The 12,056-nt window shown below is 46.0% G+C and overlaps 1 protein-coding gene across 7 annotated transcripts in view; it reads left to right on the top strand.

Annotated features, from left to right (window-relative positions):
- SCUBE3 (signal peptide, CUB domain and EGF like domain containing 3) overlaps positions 1 to 11,692 on the top strand; it is a 993,478-nt gene extending 981,786 nt beyond the window's left edge. For all 7 annotated transcript variants that reach the window (XM_069238811.1, XM_069238810.1, XM_069238808.1 and 4 more), the window contains 2 exons: positions 8,085 to 8,164; positions 10,357 to 11,692. In XM_069238811.1, coding sequence (XP_069094912.1) covers positions 8,085 to 8,164; positions 10,357 to 10,506 — 230 coding nt within the window. In that variant the 3' untranslated portion in view covers positions 10,507 to 11,692. The remainder of the gene's footprint in view (positions 1 to 8,084; positions 8,165 to 10,356) is intronic.
- The last annotated feature ends 364 nt before the right edge of the window (positions 11,693 to 12,056 follow it).

Here is a 12,056-nt window from a genome sequence, read left to right as displayed (position 1 = left end):
ATTCCACAAGTGTGCAGGGGCATTCTATCCAAAGCCAGAGCAGTCAGAACCAATAAGGCTTACTCATGTTAGTGGAAAAGGCTATTTTGTGGTGTCATCAACAGCAAATTGATCCTCTTTCCTCATCTCCGGAGCAGGTGTTACCTTGTTACATTTAGCGCACTCAGGCTTTGTGCATTCCTCTATAAAGGTTCACGTGGCGGCGAATGCGACTTATAGACTTATAGACGCTCAGACTCTTCACCTTCGTTATGGGCCTCTAGGTTGTTTAAACAATTTCTGAAAGGGCTTTTCAGAGTGTTTTCACCATCAGACCTCCTCCTCCCTCTTGGAATTTGAATATTGTTCTTGCGCAATTTATGAAGCAGCCTTTTAAGCCAATTCATCGAGCTTCTATGAAATTTCTCTCCTGGAAAGTCGCCTTACTTGTTGCCCTCACATCATCCAGACGAGTCAGTGAGGTACATGCACTTTCCATACAGGATCCGTTTTTACAGATTTTCATCTATATGAGCCTTAGTTTTCAAAACATTTTTTCCAAATCCGAAGACTCCAGCGGAGAGAACATTACACTCTTTAGACATTAAAAGGTGTATTAAATTATATTTAGACAGGACTAAACCATTTCTTAGGTCCAACCAACTATTTGTGGCTTACAGTGCACCCAGACAGGGTCAACCACTCTCTAAACAGAGCATAGTTAGATGGATCTCCTCAGCAATTCAATTTTGCCATGGAGCAGGGGGCAAGCCACTACAATCTTCTGTCCATGCGCATTCAACGCAGGCAGTTTCTTCTTCAGCAGCGTTGTTTGCTGGTGTACATGCAAGACATTTGTAGTGCAGCAACTTGGAAGAGCTGCAATACGTTTACCAGACATTACTGCTTAGAAGCATTATCTCAAGGAGAGATAGCGGTGGGACAAGCAATCCTCAGGAACCTTTTCCAGTGAAGGTGAGCTACTTCTTTCATCCCACCATCCTAATGTCAGGTATGCACATTGTCTATGACTAGTCGTCTCAGATTCATGCTATATATTTATTGTGATGTGCCTCTAATGTTTAAAAAAATATATTTTAATTTCGATATATTGGTGTGTGTTAACTTGCTTTCAATGTATGTACTGAACAGACTGCAGGAGTGTTACAATGTGCATATGCACTGCTTGCTACTCTGATTCAAGCATGTGAATCTATGAAAGTTCCAATACTGGAGTAAGAAAATTAGGGGGTTATTCTAACTTTGGAGGAGGTGTTAATCCGTCCCAAAAGTGACGGAAAAGTGACGGATTTACCACCAGCCGTATTACGAGTCCATTATATCCTATGGAACTCGTAATACGGCTGGTGGTATATTCGTCACTTTTCCGTCACTTTTGGGACGGATTAACACTCCTCCAAAGTTAGAATAACCCCCTTAGTTACTTACCTGTAACTTTAGTTCTCCAGTATTGGAATCTTTCCTAGATTCACATGCGACCCGCCCGCCTCCCCAGAGAAGCTCACCTCACCTCTCTTTTTTCTTTGTCATGTTATACACACTTGTGTTTTGAAAATCTGAGGTACTGGAGCTTCTCTTAGGAGGGTTCTAACGGGTGGTGTCTCCTGATTGGTGGATTCTGAAGTTTGGTCCTTTTTCTTAAAATGACTCTGATATAGTGTTAAATTAAGAGGCCTAATGGCCCTTAGGTTTAAATCTATGGTAACACTGCTAGGTTAAATGTACCAGGGGCTCCCATCTCAACGATGGGGAATGATTCAAGCATGTGAATCTATGGAAGATTACAATACTGGAGAACTAAAGTTACAGGTAAGTAACACATTTTTTGTCTTTTTCATGCTTCTTTTTCATACTACTGAATAGAATTTTTCTGCTGATTTTGACTATCGTTGAAGTCAGAGACCCGCTGCTCTAGTTCCTCCACTTACTTAGAAACAAATCAAATTTCTGAGCCAGTCCATCTACCTTCGTCCTAATACATGATGTATTTTGAGAGTGTGCTTGTTTGATCTCCTTTATTAAGGAACTGTGCAGTGGATAATCCTTGCTTACACATAGTACCTTACCCAATTGATGACAGTATGAATTTGCATTTTTTTGGATGCATCCTGTAATATCATCTCTTCACCCTTAACTGTGAGGGCTGAAGCAAAAGATTGGCATCATTCACTTCCAAGTGCAGAAGAGAGCTATAAGATTGTATAATGGGTTTCCTCTTTTGCCTATTTGTTGAATAGTCAAGGTTGTGGCTGTTATTTTAAAAATTGGAAGCTTATAATGAAACATCCTGGTAGCATTATGAGTTTGTTAAAATTGATAAGAATCCAAAGGATCTTAAATAATACCAAATGCTTACCTTACTTAACATTGGTTATAAGAGTATATCTAAATTACTGAACAATACAGAATGAATAAAGTAGCAGTCTCATTGAGCTATAAAGATCAAAATGGTTTTATCACAAGGCATCAATTTCGGTATTTAATTAAATCATTAGATATTTGTATTCATAGGAAAATTCTAGCTGTAGTAGTGTTTTTGTCTGCTAGAAAGCTTTTGACCTACCGAGCTGAGAAAAGCTTTTTATGATTGTGGGTGTATTTAGTTTTTCTTCCCAGCTCACAAGGGTCCTCAGCAAACTGTATAAAGGTGTGCCGGCGAGTATCATTTTGAATTTGGTAGTCAATAGTCCTTTGGCATTGCTCGAATGTTTTTATGGTATCACCCAGAAAAACGGTCAGATAGAGTTCTACATTCCGTGTCCGTCCAGGCCCCAAAGGTACGAAGAACAAGAGGTGGGAGGAACGCAGGATTGTGTGCCAGGGGTGTGTTTGGCAATGGGAAAGAGGTCAGGCACCTTGATTCCGCCAACCGGTCCCACACACTCGGGGCCGTCCGAGTCAGGTTGCTAAATACACACTACGGGGACGAGCGTGTCTGAAGAGCCGCATCAAGTCCCACAAGGGGCGGCATGCTACCGTCCTATCCATATCCAACCAATGGCTCTCGTTCGCCCTTGCACATATCGCAGGTGGGCTGCTGCATAATAGTCTAAAAGATTAGGGCAACCCAGGCTGCCCTATCCAGGGCTGCATTAAGAGAGAGTTGGAGAGGCAGGGAGCCCTCTTGCCCCAAATAAAGGCACCAGGTTGCTCTGTAGCCTTAGTATGTAATCTCGGGGGATCGACGTAGGGAGAGATTGAAACAGGTACAGCACCCATGGGAGCACATTCATTTTCACTACGTTTATGCGTCCCAACCACAATATGTGGAGCGGCTTCCATAGTCTGAGGTCCTCAAGGAGCGCTGATCTGAGTAACGGCCAGTTCGCACTTGTCCACGTTTCCAACGTGGGTGTAGGATAGATCCCCAGATATTTTATCTTACCAGGGGCCCAGCGAAAAGGTGCCAGCTCCTGTAGCACCCGGATGTCTAAATTTGGGATGGTGATGTTCAGGATCTGCTACTTGGAAAGATTCACTTTGAACCCGGAAATATCCGCGAATTCTGCTAGGCAGGCTACCGCCACCGGTATCAATGCGTCCGGTTGGGTTAATGTTAAGAGAAGGTCATCTGCGAACAAGTTGATTTTATGCTGCAGACCTCCAAATGGTATTCCCTCAATCCGTTTGCTGCCAGGTACCGCAGTGGCCATAGGCACCACCACTAGGGCAAATAAGAGTGACGAAACGGGACACCCCTGCCTGGTGCCACTCCCAATATTAATGGGATCTGTGAGTATTCCGTTCACCCAAATAGTAGCCGTTGGGGACACGTATGATGCCATAATTCTGGAGATCATACCTGGGACCAACCCCACCCTCACTAGAACAGAGCGGAGAAACCTCCAGTCAACCCTATCAAATGCCTTCTCCGATCCAGCAAGAGAAGGCATGCAGGAATTGCGTGCCGATTGGCTTTCTCCATCAGATGTGCTACCCTGCGGATGTGTCCACTCCCTGCTGACATTGAATGAAGCCCACCTGGTCAGGGTCTATGAGGCTAGGCATATATCTTTCAAGTCTAGTTGCTAGTATCTTCACGTAGATTTTAACTTCAGTGTTGAGCAGTGCAATGGGGCGATAAGAGGCACATTGAGTAGGGTCCTTGTATGGCTTGGGGATGAGCGTCATCTCCACGCCTGCCATTGTAGGGGTGAGCCCCGTGACCTCTGAAAAGAATTGTATGGTTTAAGCAGATGGGCCTCTATGTCAGGAAGAAAGAGCAGGTAGAAGTTCACCGGCAGGCCATTCGGCGCCTTTCCTATAGGACATGCTTGCAGCACGTGGCGAATCTCTTCTGCCTAGAGCTTAGCTATATGTTGTTGTAACCTGTGCGCCAGTAGTGTACCCACCTTATTACCCCTTTTGTAATAACATTGAGCGCCAAAAGAGATCTCTCAGCCCCGTTTATTCTATGCGCTCGTAGTTGGCCGCTCAGAATGGCCAGCTTCCTTTTGTTCCGGCGTATAGGGCGGACTTTGTCTTGTTGTTCCAGCACTTTTAGATCAGAAGTTAGATTTTGCTCTACTACACGCACCTCTCTGCCGCATGCAATGGCTATTGTGGTGATCACTCCCTGAATAGCAGCCTTTAAGCCATCCCATAAAGTGTGCAGAGAGACCATTTGGTCTGTGTTGTGAGTGAAGTAGTCAGTAATGCCCTTTCGGATCTCAGCTTCGTCTAGCGTGTCCCTCAGCAACCTCGCCGGAAGCTGCCACCTAGGGGGTTCTCCATGGGCTCTGCTGGGTGGAGGCCTTGCCACTTCTATATGTGCATGATCAGAAATTGATATATCTGAGATGGCAATGGTGTAGAGCTTATGTGAGAGGAAGAGGTAGGCTATGCAGGAGTATGTAGCGTGGACGTGGGAGTAAAAGGTGTAGTCCAGAGTGTCTGGGTGGTGATAGCGACAGGCGTTTGTAAGACCTAGATCTAGAATGTCCCATTTGAGCTGCGCTGACATGGCTCCTGTCAACTGCTGTTTATTAGTGAGTTGGTCTAGGTCAGGGTCCCACACCATATTCAAGTTACCCACCACTATAATGTCCCCCCAAGTCCCTCCAGTTGAGACTTCAGTATGTGACGTAGATAGGCATCCTGAGCTGTGTTAGGCACATATATGTTAAGCAGGGTGAGGCGTTCTCCACCTTTCTGTAGTTGTATGGTCAGATACCGTCCTTCCGTGTCCCTGATAACTTTTGTGATGTGTGGACTAAGGTGTGCTTTCCAATATATGGCCACCCCTAGCATCTTGGTATCCATATATGCCCAATGCCGCACAGGGTATTTTGGGTGGGTCATCCAATGCCTGTTGATCCCGCATATATGCGTCTCTTGGAGAAATACAACATCACGGTTATGTTGGAGAATATATCGCCAAAGCTGTTTACGCTTGTTCGGAGAGTTGAGACCCTGTATATTTAGAGATAATAGGTTCATGGCCCGAAATGACTCATCTGGAAGTGGGTGGGTGTTGGCTGTGCCTACTTCAGAGGTTCAGGTTCGTCCTTTTGAGGGCCCCTGCCCCCCATCTGCTCCTGCCCGGTATGTCTAGTGAGGCCATGTGTCTCCCTTCGCATCCCAGGGACCTAATGCAGACCGAAAAGTAACAAATGGAAATAAAATTAAAAAACAATCCTAGGCCAAGAGGGCCCAGCTGGTGTATCCGTCCTTGTTAGAGAACCGTGTATAGCCACAAGCTTCTCCATGGAGGTTTCACCCACCAGTAAAGCGAGATACCTGGGACAGGTCAGCAGTACTACACAGAGTTGTCTCATTCATTCAGGAGTATGGCAGAAGCTCCGGGGACCCCCTGTGTCCGGCGCCAGCAGGTAGGTGAGCACCAACCAACGAATAGCCCGGCCCATGAGTGGCCCACCACTAGGCATCAGAGTGGCGGTCCTCGCCAGCGGAGCCCGAGGCGGATTGTGAAGGCAAAGGTAGATTGTTCATGTTCGTCATAGGCTATATGATGTCTCTCTTCATTTCCTGTGATGACGTCGCCACCCAGCTCCTGTCAGGGCAACTCTTCCCCATTTTGGTCCAGGTGGGTTTCGGAAGATCACTGGAGGAGGTTCCGGTTCCGGTTTCCTCTAATGTAGGGAGGCTCTGCAACCGTTTCGCCTCAACAAGCAAGCGGAGTGCACGCCTCTTACCCTCCCATTCAAAGATTAGGACAAAAGGATGACCCCACTGATATTTGACATTTAGGGGGTCATTCTGACCGCCGGGGTCGGCGGTAGCACCGCCAACAGGCTGGCGGTGCTCCGCCGGGCATTCTGACCGCGGCGGTACAGCCGCGGCCAGAAGCGGAAAGTCGGCGGTGTACCGCCGACTTTCCGCTGCCCATGGGTATCCGCCATGGCGGCGCAGCTTGCTGCGCCGCCATGGGGATTCCAACCCCCTCACCGCCATCCTGTTCCTGGCGGTTCCGCCCGCCAGGAACAGGATGGCGTGAGGGGTGTCGTGGGGCCCCTGGGGGCCCCTGCAGTGCCCATGCCAATGGCATGGGCACTGCAGGGGCCCCCGTAAGAGGGCCCCACTTTGAATTTCAGTGTCTGCTCAGCAGACACTGAAATTCGCGACGGGTGCTACTGCACCCGTCGCACATCCTCCACTCCGCCGGCTCCATTCGGAGCCGGCATCCTCATGGAGGGGTGTTTCCCACTGGGCTGGCGGGCGGCCTTTTGGCGGTCGCCCGCCAGCCCAGTGGGAAACCCAGAATACCTGCGGCGGTCTTTTGACCGCGCAGCGGTATTCTGGCGGTTCCCTCCAGGCGGGCGGCTCCCGCCGCCCGCCGGGGTCAGAATGACCCCCTTAATGTTCGTAGATTGTGAGTTACCGCCTTGAAGTCCTTGCGTCTCTTTAATGTGTTGATGGAAAGGTCTTGATATATTTGAATTTTGTGACCCTGGTATTGTAGGCTGAAGTTCTGGCACACGGTCTGGGTGATGGCCTCTTTTTTGTGAAATAATGTACTTGAACTAGGATGTCTGGTGCAGTATTGGGGTGCCCTGGCGCCATCACCACCCGATGGGCCCTGTCAAGTAACAGCAGTGGCTACGAGGTGTCCCCCCACCCCCGACCGCAAGCAGGAGAACCGCAGTGTAGGCTATAATGTCTGCCCCTTCCTCACCCCTAGCCCCCCCTGTTTTGGGACATCATTTCAACAGCTTCTGTTGATTAAATCTTCCTGCTTGTGTTGGAGCTCAATATGCTGTTCTTTCAATGTCACCATGCGCCTCCAAAGCATTACTTGATCTTCTGCTTGCGTGTCCACAGTGTGCTCAAGGTTGCCCACTCTCTCTCCAACCTCAATCACCTCTTTCTGGACTTCTCAGATGCAAGATTTGAGGTGGTCTTTGAGGGATTTAATTTCTGTCTGTATTTCTTTGGGGAAGTGGTTCATGTAATCCTGCATTATGGGTGGGAGGAGGGTGCCGCCACCATCACCCACTGAGATGTGCTTTTCGATTCCATAGTGGCACACGGAGGTTTGGTCCACGGGGAGGTAACAGGGGTCTCCCTGGGGGCCTTAGTGCGTGGCATGTTGAAAGTGATCTCCAGGAAATTCTCCTAGGTTGTGCCCCGGTTAGGTGCCCCCAGATGGTGCTCATTTGTCCCTTTCCTGACAGCGCTCCCCAGGACTGCAGGCCGCACTCCAAACAGGCAGGACGAAAGAAGAAGAGGGAGAGTCCTGCATATGTGTCCTTACTCAGTCCCTACCGTGAGGGACAATTTCAAGTGGGAGTTGGAGACGGATGAAAGGGCAGTACTCTGCCAAGTAGATGGGGGTACGTGTCCTTACCAGATATATCGATCCATCCATCCATCCATTTGTATGGTAATTTTTGTCATGCCACGTGTGAAATGTGAATTTCACATTCACTAGATTCTGCACATAAATTAATTGTCAGTGTGGATCATAAATACCCCTTTCTTGAATGGAGAAGCTCCAAATTGCTGTGTGGTTCATGATAGTATGCAAACATGTCAGGTATAATACTACACCTTTTTAGTCCCTTCCCACAGTGGTTGCCCTGTACTTCCATCTGACTGACCCAGATGCTTGATTGCTATTACAGAGGATTATGAGCAGCTTGTGGAGGACATTGTGCGGGATGGGAGACTCTATGCTTCGGAAAACCACCAGGAAATTTTGAAGGTCAGTGGATTGTGAACTTCACTCTTTATTTCTATTTGCTTTTCAGTCTTAGGTCTAATTCACGGCACCATTCCCTGTACCTGGGATGCACGCAGTGAAATTGCAGAAAGAATACTGTAATTTCCGTTTGCATGCATGGGTGTGGGATCTTATTTTTGAAAAAAAAGCTACAGCAGCAGATTGGTCTAAACAACACATTCCAATTAGGTAGCCTTAATTGAAAAACACAAGTGCATCATTTACAGTCTTTCTATGTAGAGTATCGGCTTTTCTGGTGCCTCCAAGAGCAGGTCAAGCATGTAGCATGGCAATATAAAGCACAGGTTTGCCTAAAAGAGTATTTGCACAGAGGGCTCTGAGTTGTCTCTAAAGAATAGCTGTTTTAACAAAGAAGCCTGTTAAGCTTACCGGGCCAGACTGAGAGAAAAACAATCCTCACTTGATTCGGTAGTTTGTTTGTGGTTTCTATAAGAAGAATCTACGTTGCACTTAAAACAGTACATAAGCATGTCTGCTCCTGATTGGATTACATTCATGAGGATTTGTTAGCATGGCTGATTAATAGTGAGATAAGGAATGTCAAGCAAACAAAACATTTAGGCCTTGATTACGACTGCCGTGCAAAATTTGAGGCACACGTTGAAACCCCTTTCTGCACAGGTGTCACAGTTACGAGAGGGTCAGAAAATTCCCCACGTAAGTATCGACAATTCAAACCTGCCTATATAGACTGGGTGAAAAGGAACCATAAATACCTAGACACATGGATTTTGGTGCAAAAAACACCAAAAGCTACAGTATTCCCCAACTGCTGCTAGGTGAACCTATAAAAAGTGCTATTTATCACACCCTATAAATGCCAAAACCCAGGTGGTCGGCATTTAATAGATGAGAAGAGTTGCACATGAGGCACCTAAACAGTGAAGGTTAAGTCCTGATGAAATTGATGCAAAGTGTGAAAATGAGGTGACCATGCTAAAGGCATCCTTGTGGGATGCTGTGAAGTGTTTGTTGGATGATGGGGGCTGAAAGGGCACTATTGTACAGAGAAGAAGCAGGAAGCGGACGCGACCATTGTGGTGGCACCCACAGTGTTGAGAGATGCAGAGAGATCTAACTGAATGACAATAGAGGAGCTGATTCTGGTAGGTGAAGGTAATGCAAGTAATGTAGCTGGAAACACCATTTGGCACACTGTCAGTGGAGTGGAGTGTACATAATCCATATTAGAGGGGGTTGAAGCTGTGGCTGTTGAAAACGACGTTAAAGGGTTTTCGAGAAAAGTATGTAGTAGAGACAAAGAGCGGTAGTGTGTAATGAACAGTGTAATGACTGTAGTTTCTTTGAGTAAGAGGACGACTACGTGAGATCGAAACTGGGTCACATAAGCATTGAATGAATGAAGAGTATGGTGAGCCACGACAGAACCCAGGATGACTAGGCCAAGTATTTGATAAATTATCTGTAAAAGAGATGGTTGGTAAGCAAAAGGGCTTGTTGCTGTTAAGATAGTAATGAGTTTAGCTAGAGATGGACGGGATAAAAGGACAAACTTGTGATTTCAAGAGTAGATGGGGTGTTTTGTGAAGTAGAGTGGAGGGAGCACAGACCAGCACGTTTTGCGTTGTGATGTTGTTGGTGTAATCTTCTGGCGGGGTGTGGTGAAAAGTATGCTACACAGTAATTTACAGGGAATGAACATTAGGGTATTAGTGCTCGCTGCAGAAGCTATTCATTTTGTTGGCTATTTATGTTCGAGGAGGGAGGTAAAGAAAGTTTGGCAATAGGTTTATTTGGGGTGAGTTTAAAGGTATGGCGGTGTTCCAGCATTTGTTTTCGTAGATGTGTGTGCATAGTAAGGCAAAACAAAACAAAATGCACTTTTGTACTGTAAGCCACTATGGCCATATGGGTTAATGTCATCTTGGAAGTTCCACAATAAGGAATTGTAAACCTTAATTTAAAAAACAGAATTAGTCGAAAGCACCAGAGAGAGGGTAACTTTAGGACTCTCTAGTTGGCATGCCATTCTTTTTGGTTTTAATCCTCACTCCTCTATGTTGCCAGAAACTCGGCTCCTTTTTAAACCTCAGGTTTTCCCTGGTTCTGCTCTGTTTGTGCTATAAACAATTTTTTCTGTCCATTAAGCACACTACTGAGGCCTAACATATTCTCTTTTTCACTTGTTGCAGGATAAGAAGCTGATCAAAGCCTTTTTTGATGTTCTCGCTCATCCTCAAAACTATTTCAAGTACACCGAGAAACACAAAGAGATGCTTCCAAGATCTTTCATCAAACTGCTGCGATCCAAGGTTTCAAGCTTTCTGAGGCCATACAAATAGCCAAGTGGCATATAGCGGCGGCACAGACAACAGCTACTGCCAAGGAACCCCTTTCTTGCCCTTTTGCATTCTATAACAGCTTTTTAGATCATATCTCCCAATGCAGACTTTTAATCTTCCGCTCTTGTGGAACCAGTTGTTTCTGTGCTGACTGCGTTTGTACATGCCTGCCCATATATGGGTTCTTTTTATGTGTGCAGATACTTACAGATCACCTTGTTGCAGGAGACAGTACCCGATTCCTGCAGTGGGTTTATCAGCTGCCAAACGGCATGACAGCCGTTAAAGAACTGAACTATCCCTGTCCCCTGATGCCCCACCCAAAGCACCTCAGATCAGAAAACATTGCCTTGTCTATCTTTTCAGTGTGGAACAATACAGAAAAAAATCAAAAGACAGAAAGAGAGATCTGGAAAACCTACCCAGAAAATATATCATCTTGTGCAAATGACTGAAAAAAAAATCTGCTGGATGAAAATTCCACCGTTTCATCCAGAGTGGAGGTGCGGACAAGGGTGCTCACCTCTCCAATAGGGGTGAGGGTGGCTCCTCTCTGCTCTGAAGTCAGAAGACATGGTGGTAAAGACTGGTTCTGCGGACCAACAGCCAGATCACAAAAACAAACAACGAAAGATTACTTACCATGATGTTTCAGGACATTTTTATGGCATTTGTGCTGTCAACATCACCAAGTTCTGCCAAAGAGTATCTAATAATAGGAATCGTGTTTGTGCACTTTCCATTCAACTTTTGTCATTGCCGTCTTCTCCCTGTCTCTCTAAATTCCGAGGCATACTACCATACCTGCTACAGTTCCTACAACGCGCTTTCTCTCTCTCCATCATGTACAGTTTATGAGTCACTCATATGTCTTTTTCTTTCCTCCTCATTTTTTGTCTCTCTGTTGGTTTCTAATCAGTTTGCCATTTCCCCCAACATGTCAGATTCTTCAGTTCCGATTTTGATGTAATATCCCATCTAGGGTGTAACTTTTTCACTGTATCTGAATAAGAACTCAGCCAGCATAGACAGAAAAAAGTCAGTGAAAGATTGTGGGATAAACTCTGGATCCATTTGTGGGGGGGGGGAATTATTTTGTGATGTTTCCTACAGTGTTTTGAAGGCTGGCGTTGGTGATCATCCACTGTATCCCTGGGTCCGAAATGTCATAAATCACTTTCCTTTCTCTCTCTGGTCCCTCGTGTAGGTCTGCTCTTCATCCCCCATTTAAAAACGACCAGTCATCTATGCACTTGCTTTTGCCTTTACTGGACTACCGCAACATTGACTTTTATTGTCCGTTTGGAGCTTCAAAACAGGGGTTTGATATACTATCATCAAATGAGTATTAGTGACTCATCATATTCGGATTGGGGCTAAATTACCATGTTAGAAGCCACACAAAGCTTTTGACGGTCAGCGCGTGGCTAATGTACGCTTTGCTTTTGAACATTTGTATTTGATAAGCGCTTTGCAAGCTTCAAACATTTTTTTGTGTGTGTGTGTGTGTGTGTGTGTGTGTGCACCGAGTAGTTGCTTGCATTATGGTG

Source organism: Pleurodeles waltl, chromosome 6 (assembly GCF_031143425.1).
Source record: "Pleurodeles waltl isolate 20211129_DDA chromosome 6, aPleWal1.hap1.20221129, whole genome shotgun sequence".
Classification (NCBI taxonomy): Eukaryota; Metazoa; Chordata; class Amphibia; order Caudata; family Salamandridae; genus Pleurodeles; species Pleurodeles waltl.
This window is presented reverse-complemented; position numbering and strand designations above follow the sequence as displayed.